General features: G+C 53.1%; 2 protein-coding genes across 3 annotated transcripts; one reads left to right on the top strand and one right to left on the bottom strand.

Annotated features, from left to right (window-relative positions):
* Positions 1 to 1,042: 1,042 nt before the first annotated feature.
* On the bottom strand, positions 1,043 to 8,427 carry PLOD3 (procollagen-lysine,2-oxoglutarate 5-dioxygenase 3). 2 transcript variants are annotated; one of them, XM_036904528.2, is made up of 19 exons: positions 7,926 to 8,427; positions 7,491 to 7,582; positions 7,206 to 7,342; positions 6,938 to 7,101; positions 6,683 to 6,795; positions 6,450 to 6,513; positions 5,841 to 5,938; positions 5,511 to 5,612; positions 5,200 to 5,325; positions 4,904 to 5,025; positions 4,478 to 4,582; positions 4,241 to 4,366; positions 3,839 to 3,980; positions 3,620 to 3,733; positions 3,339 to 3,407; positions 2,806 to 2,910; positions 2,138 to 2,284; positions 1,791 to 1,916; positions 1,043 to 1,473 (listed from the first exon to the last, which is right to left on the bottom strand). In XM_036904528.2, exons 1-19 carry the CDS (start codon positions 8,047 to 8,049, stop codon positions 1,318 to 1,320), a joined length of 2,232 nt encoding a protein of 743 aa, XP_036760423.2. In that variant the 5' UTR covers positions 8,050 to 8,427; the 3' UTR covers positions 1,043 to 1,317. The 2 variants fall into 2 exon arrangements, with proteins under 2 accessions (XP_036760423.2, XP_036760424.2); XM_036904529.2 differs by lacking the exon at positions 3,339 to 3,407.
* A 484-nt stretch (positions 8,428 to 8,911) lies between these two features.
* ZNHIT1 (zinc finger HIT-type containing 1) lies at positions 8,912 to 16,075 on the top strand. The gene is made up of 5 exons (XM_036904533.2): positions 8,912 to 9,077; positions 14,730 to 14,900; positions 15,359 to 15,438; positions 15,566 to 15,735; positions 15,831 to 16,075. Exons 1-5 carry the CDS (start codon positions 9,056 to 9,058, stop codon positions 15,850 to 15,852), a joined length of 465 nt encoding a protein of 154 aa, XP_036760428.1. The 5' UTR covers positions 8,912 to 9,055; the 3' UTR covers positions 15,853 to 16,075.
* The last annotated feature ends 1,685 nt before the right edge of the window (positions 16,076 to 17,760 follow it).

The raw sequence follows: 17,760 nt of genomic DNA, 5'->3' as shown, positions 1-17,760 counted from the left end.
GAAATGTAGGTTTGTGCTGCCAGAACAGATCTCCAGAGCTAGGTATTCAGCAGTCCCAGGTCTTCCACTCCCTCCCTGCTCTGTTTCTCTTCCTCTCTTCCTCCCACCGGTGAGCTGGGGTGGGGGAAGGGCTTGGGTCCTGCCTGGCCACAGCTTTGGTATGTTACCCTGTTCTGTGAGATCTGCTCTTTTCTCCAGGTGTGTGCAGTCTGGCGCCATCCTCTTTCCTGTTGCTCTCTCAGGATTAGTTGCGCCAACTATATTTTCTAATTGTATCCAGTTTTAGGAGGAAGCCTCTGTCTCTCCTCTCACGCTGCCATCTTTAATCCCCCAGGGTGTTGGTTTTTAAAGGCTCCTGCAAGGGAACTGTTGGAAAATAAATTCAGGAATATAGGCTGGTGTAAGACTGGCAGAGGTCAAGGGAAAGAAGGTTGGCCTGCTGTGCTCAGGGCACCTGGTGGGGTCTCGGCCAGGGCTTGCCGGTCCCCTAGAGGCTGGAAGCAAGGTTGGTTCTCAGGAGATCTCCTTTGTTTCAAGGCTGCTTCACATTCTCCTCCTCCTCTGGGGAAGCTTTCTCAGGATGACCATCCAGGGCTCCCCCTTTCCTGATCCCACTGAGAGCTTAGGTCCAAGAAGCCAGTCAGGCACCAGTCTGTCTGCACTCATTGGAACATGTGCCTCCAGGGACCCTTCCAGCCCCTTGCACTGTCCCTGGAGTGCAGCTCAGGGCTCTGCCCTGTCACCCCTCATGCAAGGGAGAAGATGCCACCAGGTAAGAATCTGGGGCAGCAGGTAGGGGGCTGGACTTTCATCTGTACCTGACAAGTGACCCCCTTGGGGTCTGGCCCTTCTCAGGCACTGCCCGCACATGGCAATATAGGGGAGTGAGAAATGGGTTCCGGGGAAGCCTCCATGTTCTGCTTCTTCCTTCTCCTCTTACCCGTTCTCTCTCTCAGGATTAACTCCAGGTCCCCCCTCTACTCTGGGTGGCAGGGAGGATACAGGCTCAACAGGTGGATGAGATGATAAATAGACTCGAGAGTTACAAATCCTCCTTTATTGTGAGGGAGACTGGAAACAATAACTTATCACATGGGGAACCCCCAGAAGCCCTCCCCCCATGAACCCCAGGGGGCTAGGGGAAGGGCAAGGGGGCTCCAGGAGCTTCCTGAGAGGGCTATGTACTGGGGGTTGAGGCAACACATTCAGTCCAGGCACACTGAACATACACACAGGAGGCGAGGAGCCAGACATACCCCCTCAAGGAGGGGGCAAAGAAGGCACAATGGCAGGGAAGGTTTGCTGAGTGGTTGAGTGTCAGGGGTCCACAAAGGACACCATGATGTAGCGAGTGCCCCAGGTGGTGGGCAGCCCCTCATGGTAGTGGGTGAGACGGCCAGGGTGCAGGAGCCCCCAGCCCTTCCGTGGCGACGAGATCATGCAGTCATAGCGCAGGAAGCGGCAGCCACCTCCCTGGAAAGGCGACAGGAGTGGGGAGTGAGCAGACGTGAGCATGAGGACAGGCAGCTGCTGGGGGTGAGAGGCAGATGGGGCTAGGGGCCTCAGCAGGCTGGAGAAAGGGAGGGAGGGGTCCAGGAGATGATGCCTGCCAAGTAACTGGGAACCGTGAAGAGGGTGGGCAAGGGGGAGGGTTGGGGAGAGGTGCTGGGGTGTCGGGACGGGACACAGTGTGTGTGTGTGTGTGTGTGTGTGTGTGTGTGTGTGTGTGTGTGCGTGCGCGTGCAGGGGCCCTGGTGGTGCCCAGAGGTGGGAGGGTGGTAGAGGCTCACCTCGTAGTCCAGTCCCTTGTGGTTGAGGGCCACATTCAGGGTGAAGGTGGAGGAGTCGTGATGTGGCCGCAGAGAGGGCTGCTCGTCTGGCCGGTAGCGGACCACGAAGTTCATCACTGCCCGGGTCTGTGGGAGCATGAGCAGGAAGGCTGGAGGGGTGGCTGCGGGGCCCAGGGGACCTCTGAAGGAGGTGACTGCCCCTGTCCAGAGGCACTGTGGACTCCTCCTTCTGGGGCTCTCTCCTGCAGGACCTCTCCATGGGGCCCCAAAGGCCACAGGGGCCTAAAGGACTTTGGGCAGGACCGGGGTATGGGAAGAGGGACGAGGCAGGGGTGGCAGTGGCCCACCTTGGTGTGGTAGCCTGGGAACAGGCTCTCGGTCATGGGCCCCACGTATGTCCTCAGCAGCTGCAGCCACTGGTCCTCATAGCCCACCTGCTTCATGTGGATATCCACAGTGGGCACGTTCTCGTAGCCTCCAGCCAGCCTGGAGTCCTGTGGGCAGTGAGCACTGAGCCCCTGACAGGGCAGTGCCAGCCTCCCCACCTCCTCTTGTTCCAGGCCTTAAAGTTTGTTTTCCCTCCGACTAGAAGTCTTGACCACTTTAGTTTGACTTACTGCTACTGGCCCTTTAGGATATCACCTGTTCTGTGAAGCCCCCTGGCTCCCCCCATGTCCAGGCCAAAGGCCCTTCTGGGACTCCCACAGCACCTGGGCTGCCATCACCGCCTTTAGAAGCAGCAAGTGAGGTGGTGGGGGTAAGGTGGGTGCAGAGCTCAACCTGCACACCTCATCAGTGCACCTGCCCTGCTCAGGCCAGTCAGTGGTGCCATCCAGGACCTGCCCACTGACTACTGCTTGAACGAATGAATGAATGAATGCAGTTGTGTCCCCTGGGTCCCCTCCCCCTTGTAGACCAAATCTGTGCTCCTACCTTCCTGATTCCATTTTCCATCAGTCAGATCCAGCATCTCCCTTTCCCAGGGCCCTCTCCTCCCCACGCCAGCTCCTCTCACCTCGTGCCGGCCTCCTGACCACTGGCCGTAATGCTCCATCTCCTCCACCAGCTCGTCACACATTTGCTCTGACAGTAGCGGGAACCAGTACACGTCCGGGCACGGCTGAGGATGGGGTGGGGCAAGAACAACATGGCTGGGTGATACTCAGGGAGGGGACAGGCAGCCAGCAGAGGGGAGAAAAAGCAGGGAGCAGAAAGGGAGGCCAGGAGAGGAGAGAAGCAGGGAGAATGGGGGTCTGACATGGGGCCAGGCCACAGAAGGTGGGAGTGGTGCTGAGAACATGACACAGATGGAAGGCAGGCCCAGGGACTCCAGGTTCAAACATCTTCAGAAAACTGTCATTTCCCCCACTACTAGCATACCCAATAAACAAGGGCCATTCTGATTAATGCCGGGTCGGGGGCTGAAGGCCTGTCTGCTCAGCCTTCATCTCCATCTTCCTGAGCAGGAAAGTCTAAGACACCTGGAGGAGGTCAGTTTGAAAACTGCTAATCCAAGCAGCGTGGTCACGGGCCCTGAGTGGGGCTCACCTGTTCCACGAATCCCTCCCCTTCAAGGGCCCGGCTGTAGTTCTCATGAATGTACTGCTCCATCCAGTCCTGGGGGAGGGTCAGGGGCACACCTTGATGTGGGCACTCTTCACCTGCTCCATCCCAGCCCAGAAGCCCCGGCTCCTGGAACCACCCCTCCCAGGGAGTGGCAGATCTGCTGGGGTATGTGCACCTGTGCGTGCGTGTGTACACGGCAGGAGGAGGGCAGCCTCCTTTAGCGAAGGGCATGCACATTCTCTGAGTGAGGAGTCCCCACTCACCACAGGGTTGTCAAAGATCTGCCAGAGGTCGGGGTGCAGGTGGTCTGTGTCATACCGGGAAGTGGCCAGGAGGTGGCCAAATTCGTGCCGATTGCTGAGGTGGAGGAAGATGCCCTGGAATCGGGGAGAGGGTGAGAAGGAGACACAAGGTGGCTGCCTCCTTGTTCCCCAGAATTGGGCCCCTGAGCCCTACACCTCAGGCCCGACTGCCCCGCTCACCTTGTCCCGCAGGCTCTTGCAGAAGGCCATGTCTGGGTCACTGTCACTGCCTGAGAACACCTCCCTCTGGGGCAGCTCTGTCCTCAGGGTCTCCCCACGGATCACGTATGCCTGGGATATGTAGGGCACGTTCCACACACCCCTGGAAGCACCCGCACCAGGGTCAGCTAGGCGGGTGGCCCCCCATAATTCTGCCCAGTTCCACCCAGGAGCCCCTTCCCTCAGGGAACGCCACTCTCAGACCTGAAGGTTTTGCTCACTTCCCCCGTCACACACTGCTAATCCCACCCCTTCGGCCCTGCTCCAGCCACGGCATGTCTGACAGGTGGCCATACCAGACCCCTGAGACTAGGGCCTCGGGAGAGGATGCGGGCGGCTATGAGGACCCAGGTGAGGACTCACACTCGCTTCCGCTGCACCAGCTCCACGTAATCCTCGGAGCGCGCGTAGTATTCGTCGGGGCTCAGGGCTCCCCAGAAGTTGGACCACAGCTTCCCATGGCGGGACAGCATGGGCGCTATCACCTTCCTGCGGACAGGGGGAGGTGAGGGCTGGGAGGACGCAAGCCCCATGCCCAGGGAAGGAGCTGGGGGCTCCCTGGGAACTATGGGGGCCCTCTGGCTGAGCTGGGCAAGCAACCTGTTCTCTTCAATGAGGATGCGCAGGGCCTGCTGGTTGGTGATGACAGAGTCAGCGTCCAGGCTGAAGTAGAATTCACACTCAGGGTCCTGCCGACAACTGTCCCTAGAGGTGACAGGTGCATACACAGATGAGCTAAGATGGGCACCAGTTGGGGAAAGGAGACTGTATGGTGGTGCAACGCTTCCCAGCCACCAAGGACAAGAGGAGGAAAGTATAAAGAAGCACCAACAAGAGGAGGGAGGGGGAGACTTGCTTCCCCAGGACCCTTAGGTTCTCCATCCAGGTGATCAGAGCAAGGTTGACACAGAGTGTGTGGTGGCTGGGAGGGCACCACTGTGGAGGCCAAGGATAGGCTGGATGGTGAATGGAGAGGGTGGCAGCCTCCCCTTTACCCTCAAGTCCTCCAACCCAGCACTCACTTACATGGCCATGTCCCTGGCCTCGCCTGGGGTCAGGGCCTCCTCTGGCCCCACCAGCTTCACAGCTGAGAAGTGGTCCTGGAGCTGGGGCCAGGAGTCTGCAATGTGGGGCTCATGGTACACTTCCTGGAGACATGGGGAGGGGACACTGAGGGGGCAGGAAGGTGGCACCTGAAGGCAGGAGGGGGAGCTGGTGAAAGGAAAGGGTGTAGGAAGGAGTCTTGGGTGCGGGGGAGGCAGAGTTCTGATCTGAGCAGGGGCAGGGCCCCTTGCGAGGGACGGGCTGCCAGGGTGTCTCACATTGTTGTGCAGGAAAAGGGTGACCCTGTTTGGAGGGTAGTCCAGGAGCAGCAGCCGCTGGAGGAAGCGGGGCAGGAATGGAGTAGGTTGTTCCACAAACACGGCCAGAAGCACCCGGGGGGGAGGCTGGAAGAGTCCATGTAATGGGGCTCAGAGGAAACTTGGGTCCCCTACCCACTCTGTCCTCCCCAGTCCTGCCAGGTCTGGGGGTCCCTAGGAGATCTGCCCCCACCGTGCTGCCCAGAATGTCCTCCCTGCACCCCTGGGTGCTCCAGTGTGTTCTCCTGCCCCACCCCAGCACCCCTCCTCACCTGCCCCCCCGGGAGTGTCCTCCGGTCCCGGTCACAGAAGCCACAGCCTCCCTCAGGAGTCCAGCCATTTGGAACATAGTTTCCCAGGTAATTCAGCTGGAGCTGTTGGAAGAGATGCTGAGAGGCTGGGGCAGAGGTGAGGAATGGCAGGAAGACAGGGAGGAACAGGACTGGAAGAGGAGTGCACACAAAACCTCTCCCAGTCCTCTGCTGCTGGGAGCAGGGGAGCTGGGGCAGGCGAGGCCTGGGGCAGGGGCTGAGGTCAGGTCTGCCTGAAATGGGCTGGGGCTGGGCAGGGGTAGGGGCTGAAGCTATAGGCCAGCGGAGCACCTTAGTTGGACCGTTCCCATGGATCACAACAGGAAGTGTGTCGTAGGCCACGTTCCGGATACGCACACGATTCCGATCAAACTTTAAAACCACCTCATCTGGGGAAGAAAAACCAGGTTTTAGACTCCCTTTCTCTTGAAGCTGCTAAGCCACAAGTGCTTCTAAATATGGTGGGGTGAACTCAGTTTCTCTAGAAGATGAAGGACTGTGGCTCCATGGGGTGGGATGGGCAACCTTCTCTGAGGGTATTGACCGGGCTGCTGTCACCCTGGGCATCTCTACCACACTAGCTGGATGCCAGGGAAAGTCACCAGTCCTTCAGAGATGCAGTCTCCTCATCTGTTAACAAGGTTTGAGACCCTCCTTTTGTAGGATTGCTGTGTTAAGTTAAATGACAGAAGTAGAGCTCTTGGCCCAAAGCATGTGTGACTACCACTTCTATTACTATCACCAGTGCAACTTACACTATTGGCTATTCAGATGTTTGATGATGTTAACATAGAGGTGACTTGAAGACCACCCCACTTCCACCAGAAGCCCTTCCCAAGGTCAGGACCCCCAGCAGCACAGGCTTCTCTCACTGCCCCTTCTGACTGCCTTTTTTCTCACCCAAAGCCCCGTTGAGGTTCTGAAAGATCCGGGATTTATGATCCAGATTAAGGTTGAGTTTCTCCTGGATGGGATGAGATAGGGCAGTTATTTAAAGTGGGGGTGGGACATCATTTTCCACTCTTTCTCTTTACATCTTCCCCCAAACCCTTTCCCTCTTTTCTCCCATTCAGCCTGAGGCCAGCGCGCCCTGCTGAGTTGCTGGGTTGCCAGTGCTCCTCCATCCCTCCTACCCTTAGTCCGGGGTCCAGGTAGAGTCGGGTGTAGAACAGCTGATCATCATCATCGTCCTTGTACTTCCACTGGCGGACAATTTGGTGGATGGTCGGGGCAAAGCCAATGAATCCTGTGGGGGAAGGGGAGGTGCTGACTCCAAGGCTCTTAGGGTCCCAGGAACTCGTGCCCACTCCCTCTGCAGCCCTCAGGCACCTGGAACACTTCATGCCCACCACTGTTGGCCCCTCTGCCTCAGGCACTCTGTCACTCACCACCAGAGTTGAGGAAGCGCTTCCCCGTGCCCACCTCAGGGTACTGCTCTGCCAGACCCCACTCAGGCCAGCAGAAGCCCTCTGCGGAGAAGAGCAGGCGGCTGCCACTCCGGATGAACTTCTTGAGCAACTCCGAGGGGCTGCCAGCCAGAATCACATCATAGCTAGGCGAGGAAGGGGAGGCTGAACATGTGCCACTAGGAACATCAGTATCCTTCCTCCTCCTCTTGTTCGCCTCCCCCCTTCTCCCAATCCTCAGCCCCTTTACCTGTCCACAAACATGATGACCATATCCTCTCGGTCTGCATATTTTTCCATTTCCTTCTTCAGCCACCTGACCTTCTGTCCTCCACCAACCGTTCGGGCCACATCACCCCCTCGCCACTCCTCTCCCAGGCCCAGGGTCTGTGGGGAAGAGCCATGCCAGGGAAGGGCTCAGCCAGCTGGTGGTCCCTCCCAACCAGGCTCACCCTGGGGCCCCAGGAACCAGCCCTCAGCCCAGTCCTCAGCTGGAACCCCCTCCTCTGGGCCATGAGGGCCTTCCTCTCCTCACCCGAACTGTGTAGTTGAAAAATTCTGCTGACTGCAGGAAGCGCCAGTATCCCTCAGTCTCAGTTGTGGCCACGGTGATCACCAGCAGCTTCTCTGTCACCAGCCAGGAAGTGACACTCGGGACCCACTCACCCAGCTCACCGCCTCAGGCTCACCACATACCCCTTCCCCTCCCTCGGATTCTGCTCCTGTCCCTCTCTTTTTCCCATTCCCTCTTAAATTCTTCCCACCCAGGGAAACTTCGACTCCGTTGAGAGCGAAATGAGAGTGACAGCCCAGAATTCGGTCACACGGGGTGTGGTGTGGGGGAGGGGCCGCGTGATTCGGCCCTAAGGAGCGCACTGGGCGTGGGGGTGCCCGCCAACCCCTCCCGGCCGCGGCCGGCAGACACGTCAGCCAGGCACCCCCCCACTCCCAGCCCTTCCGGGGCTCTTACCTGGGTTGACCGGGCTGCTGCCCCGCGGACGGTCGGAGGCCGCGGCCGCAGGCGGTGGCGGCAGCAGCGGGAGCAGTAGCGGGAGCAGCAGCGCGAGCCCAAGTCCCGGGCCCGCGGAGGCCATGGCGGGGAGAGCGCTGAGACGGCACACGGGCCCTCAAGGGCTCGGGCTGCGCGCCTGGATTCCAACTCTGGAAAGGGGTTCTGGGGCGGGGGACCAGGGCTGCTGTGAGGCTCGCTGAGAGGAGGAGCAGGGCTGAGGCTCCGCCCTGGAAAAAAGGCGTAGCCGGAGGTTACAGAACACTCGAGATGCCGGCACCCCAGACAAGGCGAGGATTGTCCGGGGGCGCGAGCGCGCGGGCTGCGCCGAGCGGGCGGAGGGGGCGTCCGGCCGGGAGGTGGGGGAGGGGCGGGGCCTACGGCGGGCGACCCCGAGCCAAGGACTTTGGTCAGAACCAGTCCTGCCCACCGCCACCGGACACATGAGGAAAGCGACACCCGGAGAGGGAAGTGACCCCTCGCAGGTCTAGCGGAACTCGGAGGCGGATCTTTGGCACAGCTCTGCCTGGAGCTGCCGGGAGGAAGACTGGGAGAGAGGGGCCGTTGGGGGCGCGCGGAGCCCGCACGAGTCGAGGAGCGGGCGGCAGGGTGGGGAAAGGCCGAGGAGTCTGCGACCCCAGGGAGGCTGGGGGTTGAAGTTTCGGCAGAGGGTCACCAGAGACCTCTCGATTGCCCATTCAAGCCTGCCCACTTTCTTTGGTGGCCCAACCCATCATCTCTACTGCCCCGGGGGAAAGAAAGCCTTGTGATGATGGCATCTTGGGAAGGACCAAAAGGAAAATGACATTTCTCGAAAGACCTCTTGCACCGCCTCTTTAAAATGACTCATTTCGGGGCGGAGGAGACGGTCCGATGAAATACCCAACTACACCGAGGAAGGAAGTAGTTTTGCCCCTATAAAACATGGCGAAAGCATTCTCGTCTCCAAGGGAACATCACGCAATGAGCTCAAGTGATGGGATTCTGCGCACGCGCTTAAGCGCTCGCCACCGGAAATGATGGCGTCTCTACCACAGCGAGTGATTTAGCACGCGTGCGCATTAGGCTTTTCGGGCAGCTGTTGGGTGGAAATGGTGGAGAAGAAAACTTCGGGTATGTGAGCCCCCAGCGGTTGGCCCCTTTCCTCCTTCTAAATCGGAACCTGGTCTAGGATTAACTCACACAGTTATTCATCTCAAGTCCCTTCCCCAGCCCTCGGGTTCTGGAGTCGGGGCAGCTCCCCATACCATTCATTTACATTTTATTGATGCCTGTTCGGAGCCTGGCTCTAGGTTGGAGAAAGGCAAAAGATACTGATTATCCAAGAAGCGGCTTTACGGGAGGGGTTCAGACATGCATTTCAGAGTGATACGTGCTATGGCAGACGGAGACACAGCTCTTGGGGGCAGGGAGGAGTGGCACCCAACCTAGCTTCTGGGATGGACGGAACAGGGAAGGCTTGCGGGGGTGGGGTTTGGGGAAGAATACTCTTGGATTGAGTCTTCAAAGTTAAGTTACTCTTTCGCTCAGTTAAGGTACTCGGTGCGCGGGGATTCACTACCGGCAGCTGGAATCTCACGTGTAAGGGGCAGAAAAACAAGTTGCTTAGGAAGCCCAAGTCGGGGCTTGCAGAGAAATAGTAAGAGAGGCTGGAGGGCTGGGAACAGGTACACTTTAAAGGCATTCTCTACATAGCACAAGAGTTTGAACTCTATGGAGAGGGCACGGGAGAACTATCAAACACTTTTTAAGGCAGGGGAGTGACTGAAACAAGTTTATCTCTTAGAAAGGTAGTTCTGGCTTTTGGATTAGTGGGACTAGAGCAGCACTGTCCATGCTTCCTGGGATGATGGGAATGGTCTTAATCAGCACTTCAACATGGCAGCCTTTAGCCACATGTGACTACTGAGCACTTGAACTGTGGCTGGTGCAGCTGAGGAACTGAATTTTAAGTTTTATTTAATCTTAATTAATCTCCACTAAATCTAGATAACCACATGTGACTAGTGGCCACCTTGTTGTATAATGCAGATTTAGAGTGTGGAAAGCCAGCTGGAAGCTATTGAGTAGTCCAGATAAAGAGATGAGGGTGTTACCAAAGGGAAAGGGACTGGGAAGGATGGGTGGGAAGGGAGGGATAAGGGGAAAAAGAAAAGGGGCAGTACTATTAGTAGACATAATGTAGGGGGGGGGCCACAGGGAGGGTTATACAACAGAGAAGACAAGTAGTGATTCTATAGCATCTTACTATGCTGATGGACAGTGACTGTAATGTGGTATGTGGGGGGGACTTGGTGATGGGGGGAGTCTAGTAAACATAATGTTCCTCATGTAATTGTAGATTAATGATACCAAAATAAAAAAATAAATAAATAAAGAGATGAGGGTGGAACACTCTGCCAGGTTAACTTAAAATAATTTTTTTTAACTTAAGTATCATTGATATACAATCTTATGATGCTTTCACATACACAACATAGTCAACATTTACCCATATTATCAAGACCTTACCCCCTCCATTGCAGTCACTGTCTATCAGCATAGTAAGATGTTATAGAGTCATTAATTGTGTTCTCTATCCTGTACTACCATCTCAGTGACCTACCTATATTGTGATTGTGAATTATAGTGCCCCTTAATCCCCTTCTCCCTCCCCACCCACCCTCCCCACTTTGGTAACCACTAGTCCCTTCTCAGTGTCTATGAGTCTACTGCTTTTTTGTTCCTTCTGTTTTCCTTTGTGTTCATCCTCCATAAATAAGTGAAATCATTTGGTACTTGTCTTTGTCCACCTGAGTTATTTCACTGAGTGTAATATCCTCTAGATCCATCCATGTTGTTGCAAATGACAGGATTTCTTTTCTTTTTATGGATGAATAATATTCCCCTGTGTATGTGTACCACATACTCTTTATCCATTCACCTATTGATGGACACTTAGGTTGCTTCCATATCTTGGCTATTGTAAATAGTGCAGGACACAGGCAGCGGAGAAGGGCAAGGCATCCAGCAAGCAGGAAAGGACTTTCTTCTCCCAGCTGACACACCCGCAACCTGCCTACAGCTACCGCTATCACCATGAAAAGGCAAAAATATTTAGTCCTGTCCAAAATAGTTCAGACAACCCCTGAGAGAGGATCTGCAGAGACAGACCTAACCAGTCTCCCTGAAAAAGAATTCAAAATAAAAATCATAAACATGCTGACAGAGCTGCAGAGAAATATACATGAGCTAAGGGATGACGTCCGGAGGGAGATTACAGAAATGAAACAATCTCTGGAAGGATTTATAAGCAGAATGGATAAGATGCAAGAGGCCATTGATGGAATAGAAACGAGAGAACAGGAACGCATAGAAGCTGACACAGAGAGAGATAAAAGGATCTCCAGGAATGAAACAATATTAAGAGAACTGTGTGACCAATCCAAAAGGAACAATATCCTCATTATAGGGGTACCAGAAGAAGAAGAAGAGAGAAAAAGGGATAGAAAGTGTCTTTGAAAGAAATAATTGATGAGAACTTCCCCAAACTGAGGGAGGAAATAGTTGCTCAGACTATGGAAGCACACAGAACTCCCAACAGAAGGGACCCAAAGAGGACAACACCAAGACACATAATAATTAAAATGGCAAAGATCAAGGACAAGGACAGTATTAAAGGCAGCCAGAGAGAGAAAAATGTCACCTACAAAGGAAAACCCATCAGGCTATCATCAGACTTCTCAATAGAAACCTTACAGGCCAGAAGAGAATGGCATGATCTATTTAATGCAATGAAACAGAAGGGCCTTGAACCAAGGATACTGTATCCAGCACAATTATTCATTTAAATATGAAGGAGGGATTCAACAATTCCCAGACAAGCAAAAGTTGAGGGAATTTGCCTCCCACAAACCACCTCTACAGGGTATTTTAGAGGGACTGCTCTAGATGTAAATAGTGCAGCAATAAACATAGGGGTGCATAAGTCTTTTCGAATCAGGGATCTTGTTTTCTTCAGGTAAATTCCTAGGAGTGGAATTACTGGGTCAAATGGTATTTCTATTTTCAGTTTTTTGAGGAACCTCCAGATTGCTTTCCACAATGGTTGCACCAATTTACATTCCCACCAACAGTGTAGGAGGGTTCCCTTTTCTCTGCTTCCTTGCCAGAATTTGTTGTTTCTTGTCTTTTGAATGTTGGCCCATCCTAACTGGTGTGAGGTGATATCTCATTGTGGTTTTAATTTGCATTTCCCTGATGATTAGCCATGTGGAGCATCTTTTCATGTGCCTGTTGGCCATCTGTATTTCTTCTCTGGAGAAGTGTGTTCAGATCCTCTGCCCATTTTTCAATCAGGTTATTTGTGTTGTGGGTGTTGAGTCATATGAGCTCTTTTGTTAACCGCTTATCATATAAATCGTTGATGAATATATTCTCCCATACTGTAGGATGCCTTTTTGTTCTGCTGATGGTGTCTTTTGCTGTACAGAAGCTTTTTAGTTTGATGTAACCCCACTTGTTCATTTTTTATTTTGTTTCCCTTGCCCAAGGAGATAATGTTCAGGAAAAACTTGCTCATGTTTATATTCAAGAGATTTTGCCTATGTTTTCTTCTAAGAAATTTATGGTTTAATGACTTACATTCAGGTCTTTGATACATTTCGAGTTTACTTTTGTGTGTGGAGTTAGACAGTAATTCAGGTTCATTCTCTTACATGTAGTTGTCCAGTTTTGCCAACAACAGTTGTTGAAGAGGCTGTCCTTTCTCCATTGTATATTCATGGCTCCTTTATCCTATATTAATTGACCATATATATGTGGGTTTATATCTGGGCTCTCTATTGTGTTCTTGTGCTGGCACCAAACTGTTTTGATTACTGAAGCTTTGTAGTAGAACTTGAAGTCAGGGAGTGTAATCCCCCCAGCTTTGTTCTTTCTCAGGATTGCTTTGGCTAGTCAGGGTCTTTTGTGGTTCCATATTAATTTAAGAACTGTTTGTTCTAGTAAATTGAAGAATGCTGTTGGTCTTTTTATGGGGATTTCATTGAATCTGTAGATTGCTTTAGGCAGGATAGCCATTTTGACAATATTAATTCTTCCTATCCATGAGCATGAGATAGGTTTCCCGAGTGAACATTTAATAAATCCAATCATTTCAGACTTTTCCTAAAACCCCTTGCTGTATCTCTGTCACCCTCACCATAAAATCCCAAAATTCAAACTCCTTTGATACTTACAGGTAAGATTCTTAATACTCCTCTGGTCTTCATATCTGTGCTCCCACCGTCACCCCCAACATTCTTTGTATACCAGCCATAGTGAATTTCTTTTAATCTGTTGAAGGCACCACAGTCTCCCATCCAGGCATTCTCTCATATTGGTGCCAAGGCCTTTAACACCCTCCCCTCCCCTCACAACCAAGCTAACTTCTATTCATCTGTCAGGCCTCAGCCTAGACTTGCTTTCCTCTGGAAAATCTTGCTGACTACCCCTAGGCCAGTGTAGGTGTTTCTGCCTTGTGGTCTGTAACACTCTGTACTTCCTTCCCCACACTGTGTTGTGCTGGTTTGTTTGATCATTTGTGTTACCCACTTGTAAGTTCTTGGTGTATTCCCAGAGCCTGGGGCATAGCCTAGCTCTTGGAAGGGAGGCAGTATTGTGTAGTGATCAACAGCATGTTGTTTTGATGCTGGGCAGTTCTGCGTTTGAATTCTGACCCAGCCACTAGCAATTCAAACTCTGGAAACGTTTCTTAATTTCTGAACTTCAGTAAGCTGGAAATGATAATGACACCTGTCATGTAAGGGTTGTTAAAGGAGTACACTTATGCAAAGAGCCTGGTAAGTGTTAGCCACTGGCATTGATGCCATTATTATGGTTACAGGCACTCCATAAATGTTTGTTTAGTCAATAAAGAGAGTTATATCAAGGAAGCAATTGGAAGGTCTCTTTCAAACTGAGGGAGTTAGTCAACACAGTCTTCAGGTGTAGAGAGCTCAGGGTTCTAGAAATGCACACTGGATTTGGCCCTAGGACTTCACTGGTATCCTGAGTGTGAGTGGTTCCCATTGAATGGGAGTCATTTCGTTGGGGACTGAGGAGTGGATGGGAGGTGAGGAAATCAAATAGTCACGTGGCCTTCTCACAGGAGAGTCACTGTGATGTTGGGTAGACATGTGAGAGTTCAGCAGGCTTTTCCACTGAAGGGATTTTTGTCAGGTGAAGAGGAGGAGTTAAAGATGCAAGAGTGGGGGAGGACCTGAGCTGGAGGTGAAGGGGTGCATTTAGCTGGGACTTAGGGGCAGTGGGGAGGGGTGCACCCAGTTGGAATGGAAGGAAGGTGGGTGCCCATGCAATTGTGTTTGGGGGTGGGCTGCAAGGTCAGCGTTTCTGCCTGTGGATGACCTGTTTCCTTTGAGGTTGGAGATGAGATTGCTCAGCATGAAGGCCAAGTGCACTAAGGTCCCAGTGGAGCCTGGAAGCCCTGAATGTACAGTGGTCTCCATCAGCATGGCTGTGATTTCTTTCAGCAGTGATTGGGAGGAAAGACTGGGGCCAAAGGGATGGATAATAGGCACTAGTAACTGAAATGGTGATCTTAGTTGGCAAAGAGGCAAACCAGAGGGACCAACATATTCGCAGAAGGTACAGGGGCCAAGGGCTTGGTGACTAGAATGAGATCAAAGAACTGTAACTCCACACTCCCTGAACATCTTCCACACACAGAGCCAAGGCTGCCCAGTTCTGTGCCCCCCTGTAACTCTTCTGGCTCTACTGGTCTAGTTCGCTCCCAGGACCCTGGACAGCGGCGGGTGCTGGACCGGGCAGCCCGGCAGCGTCGCATCAACAGGCAGCTTGAGGCCTTGGAGAATGACAACTTCCAGGACGATCCCCATGCAGGACTCCCACAGCTTGGCAAAAGGCTGCCTCAGTTTGATGATGATGCAGACACTGGTGAGGCGGGTGGAGGAGAAAGGGAGGACCAGGGTGGGGAGGCAAGAGTGAAGGAAAGGGGGAGGAGCTGCCCAGGTCAGGGTTGTAGCAGGACATCAGGCTGGGGGACAGACAGCCCAGGAGTTCTCTGCTCTGCCAGGAACTGGCTCCTGTGACTGTGAGCCAACCACTCTCCCCATTCTGTGCCTGTTGCCTCTCTTGTATGTAGACAAAATAAGATGGAATAAGTGAGCTCTGAGATCCCTTCCAGCTCAGAGACAAAGCCTTAGACTTAGGGTGTGTATGGAGATGAATGTAGGGTCAGATCGGAGGGCAGGGAGGGAAAATGATGGTGGAGGGAAGCAGACTTAGAATCCACGTGAGTATGTGGGCAGGGAATGGACATGTGGGTATTGGGAATGAGGGAAAGATGGTGTCTTTCTTGGTGTGCCAAGTAACTGATTGCTCTTTATCTCTAGGCAAGAAAAAGAAGAAAACCCGTGGTGATCATTTTAAACTTCGCTTTCGAAAAAATTTTCAGGCCTTGCTGGAGGAGCAGGTGAGAGGGGAGCTGGCCCAGGACGGCCCCACAGGGATGGGAGAACCCACAGAGATCCTTGCCCCTGATGGGTGTTTGCTACGTGGGTGAACAGAGGAGTTGTGGAGCCTGCCCTGTGTCTCTGCAGAACCTGAGTGTGGCCGAGGGACCCAACTACCTGACAGCCTGTGCGGGACCCCCAGCCCGGCCCCAGCGCCCTTTCTGTGCTGTCTGTGGCTTCCCCTCCCCCTATACCTGCGTCAGCTGTGGTGCCCGGTACTGCACTGTTCGCTGTCTTGGCACGCACCAGGAGACCAGGTGAGCTTGGAACTGCCCCTGGGGCCACATGCTCTTCCTCCTACCCCCACAGCCTCCCGGACCCTCTCCTTGTCCTGGGCCGCTTCTACCTGCAGGTGCCTGAAGTGGACTGTGTGAGCCTGGGCATCCCCAGAGAGGAAGGCCCTCCGTGCATCACTCCAGCCTCAAAGAGGTCATCACCAAAAGGCGAGGCACTCCTCTGGACAGACAGGGCCATTCGCTTACCCAACAAAGCTGTGTCTTACCTACCAAGGAAGACCTGTCTCAGCTCCAGGGACTGTGTGGCGGGGAAGTGGGCCAGGCCTGCAGAGTGCTGTTGTAATAAAAGATCTCATGCGAGGAGGAGAGTTTGGGCTGCCTGTTTGATCACGTGGTGTTTTCACGGGTAAGGGTGAGGGCAGTGGGTCTCCTGTTTCTCCAACTTGCTGCTCTGTGTCATTCTACCTGCCAAACACCCCTCCACTGTCTGCCCCTCTGGGTCCCTGACCATAAAAGATTGGGCCCCATTCTCCTGCCATTCCCATGCCTCTGTGTTTCTTGGCTGCTGCTTCATGGTGTTTTTTGGTTATAATTTAGTGTTTGTTGTTGCTTTTTGTTTCTCTAGTTCCTCTGAGTATCTTTTGAGTACAGGCAGGTCTGGGTGACAGGGAAATGGAGTGAGGGGTGCAGAATGATAGAGAGAGCCTCTCTCTCTCCTCTGGTACTTAACCAGAATGGGAGAGGTCAGCCCTTGTCCTTGGTGCCACCAGTCAGAGGGGGCTCTTGGTACCGGGGGCTTCTGTGTGTATAATTATTAGCAGCAGAGAAAACCCAGAAGTTTTGGGGAAGCCTGGGGGAAATTCATGGCGTAGAGGCACCATTTTTCTTGGCCCTGGATGCTGTAACCTTTGTGTGGTACTGGAACTCCTCATACCCATATGTGGGTTATTAAGCAAATTATGAGCTATATAAGCTCATAAGTCTCTTGGAGTTGTTGTCTTTAGACCTGGTAACCATTGGCCACAAAGCAAAGCAGGTGCTTTGGAAGTATTTGTTAACCAGGTGACCTCAATAGGATATCGACATCTGGCAAAGTCAGAGTTAGGCCCTTCTTAGGCCCTTCTTCCCACTAGTGGGAACTTCCTTGGGGCCTAGTCAGTGTTCCTGGTGTCTTCCTGAGGAACTGCCTGCCCTTCTCTGGAGACTAGCGGTGGGGCCAGTGGTGCTGGTGATGGCTGAGTGATAGTGAGAACATGGTTTAGAGACAATCCTACGTGTGGTGGTTTCAAAAGATGGCTGTAAAGTTTTGGCTATCCTTGCATCAAAAGGTGGGGTCTTTGACCCCTTTCCCCTGGGATCTGGGCAGGCTTAGGACTGCTTCAACCAGTAGAGGGGGGCTGAAGTAAGACCATGTGACATTCAAAAGACAGTGCAGCTCCTGCCTTGTCCCTAGGACACTTGCTTTTGGATCTCAGCCACTGTGTAAGAAACCCAACCATTCTGAACGTCACCAGGCTCTAGGGAAGCCCAGGCTACATGTGCAGGTGCTCATATGTTGACAGGCCCAGCTGAGCCACGCCTTCAAGCCACCCCAGCCCAGGGTTTCTTAATGGGAGTGAGGCCACGTCCAGATGATCCCAGCCCCGAGGCAACAGGTCACCCTAGCCACTTGAGTCTTCTCAGTTGTGACCTCAGTATCATGAGCAGACACAAACTGTCTTGGGTGCCCTGCCTAAATTCTTGATGTATAGTATCTGTGTGTATAACAAATGGCTTGGGATGGTTTGTTACACAGCACAGCAATAGTAACTGGGACACCAAGAACCCACTTTTCTGGCAGCTGACTCCTGGCCCAGGTCTGTATTGTCTCTCTCCTAGAAAGGGAAACTTTCCTGGGTCCTCACCTCTCTATTGCCCTTTCCACCAAGAAGTACACTCAAGAAAGAAAATAGAAGAAAAGACTGTTTCTTGCCTGAGAAACACCATCCGTTCTTTTTTGTGATCACCTGCTTCGGAATTTGTCAGATTTCCACTGAGTCAGCACAG

The sequence above is a fragment of the Manis pentadactyla genome, chromosome 10 (genome assembly GCF_030020395.1).
Source record: "Manis pentadactyla isolate mManPen7 chromosome 10, mManPen7.hap1, whole genome shotgun sequence".
Classification (NCBI taxonomy): domain Eukaryota; kingdom Metazoa; phylum Chordata; class Mammalia; order Pholidota; family Manidae; genus Manis; species Manis pentadactyla.
Note: the sequence above shows the minus strand (reverse complement) of the source record. Positions and strands in the feature narration are given on the sequence as shown.

Bases quoted from the DNA above. Each gene is read 5' to 3' on its own strand.
- PLOD3 (XM_036904528.2), bottom strand. From the start codon at position 8,049: ATGGCCTCCGCGGGCCCGGGACTTGGGCTCGCGCTGCTGCTCCCGCTA. The intron at 3,408-3,619 runs GTGAGTGGGGAC...ACCCTCCCCCAG, and splicing joins AGATCTTTGACAACCCTGTG to GACTGGATGGAGCAGTACAT. The intron at 2,911-3,338 runs GTGAGCCCCACT...CCCCATCCTCAG, and splicing joins GGGAGGGATTCGTGGAACAG to CCGTGCCCGGACGTGTACTG.
- ZNHIT1 (XM_036904533.2), top strand. From the start codon at position 9,056: ATGGTGGAGAAGAAAACTTCGG. The intron at 15,439-15,565 runs GTGAGAGGGGAG...GTGTCTCTGCAG, and splicing joins AGGCCTTGCTGGAGGAGCAG to AACCTGAGTGTGGCCGAGGG. The intron at 15,736-15,830 runs GTGAGCTTGGAA...TTCTACCTGCAG, and splicing joins GGCACGCACCAGGAGACCAG to GTGCCTGAAGTGGACTGTGT.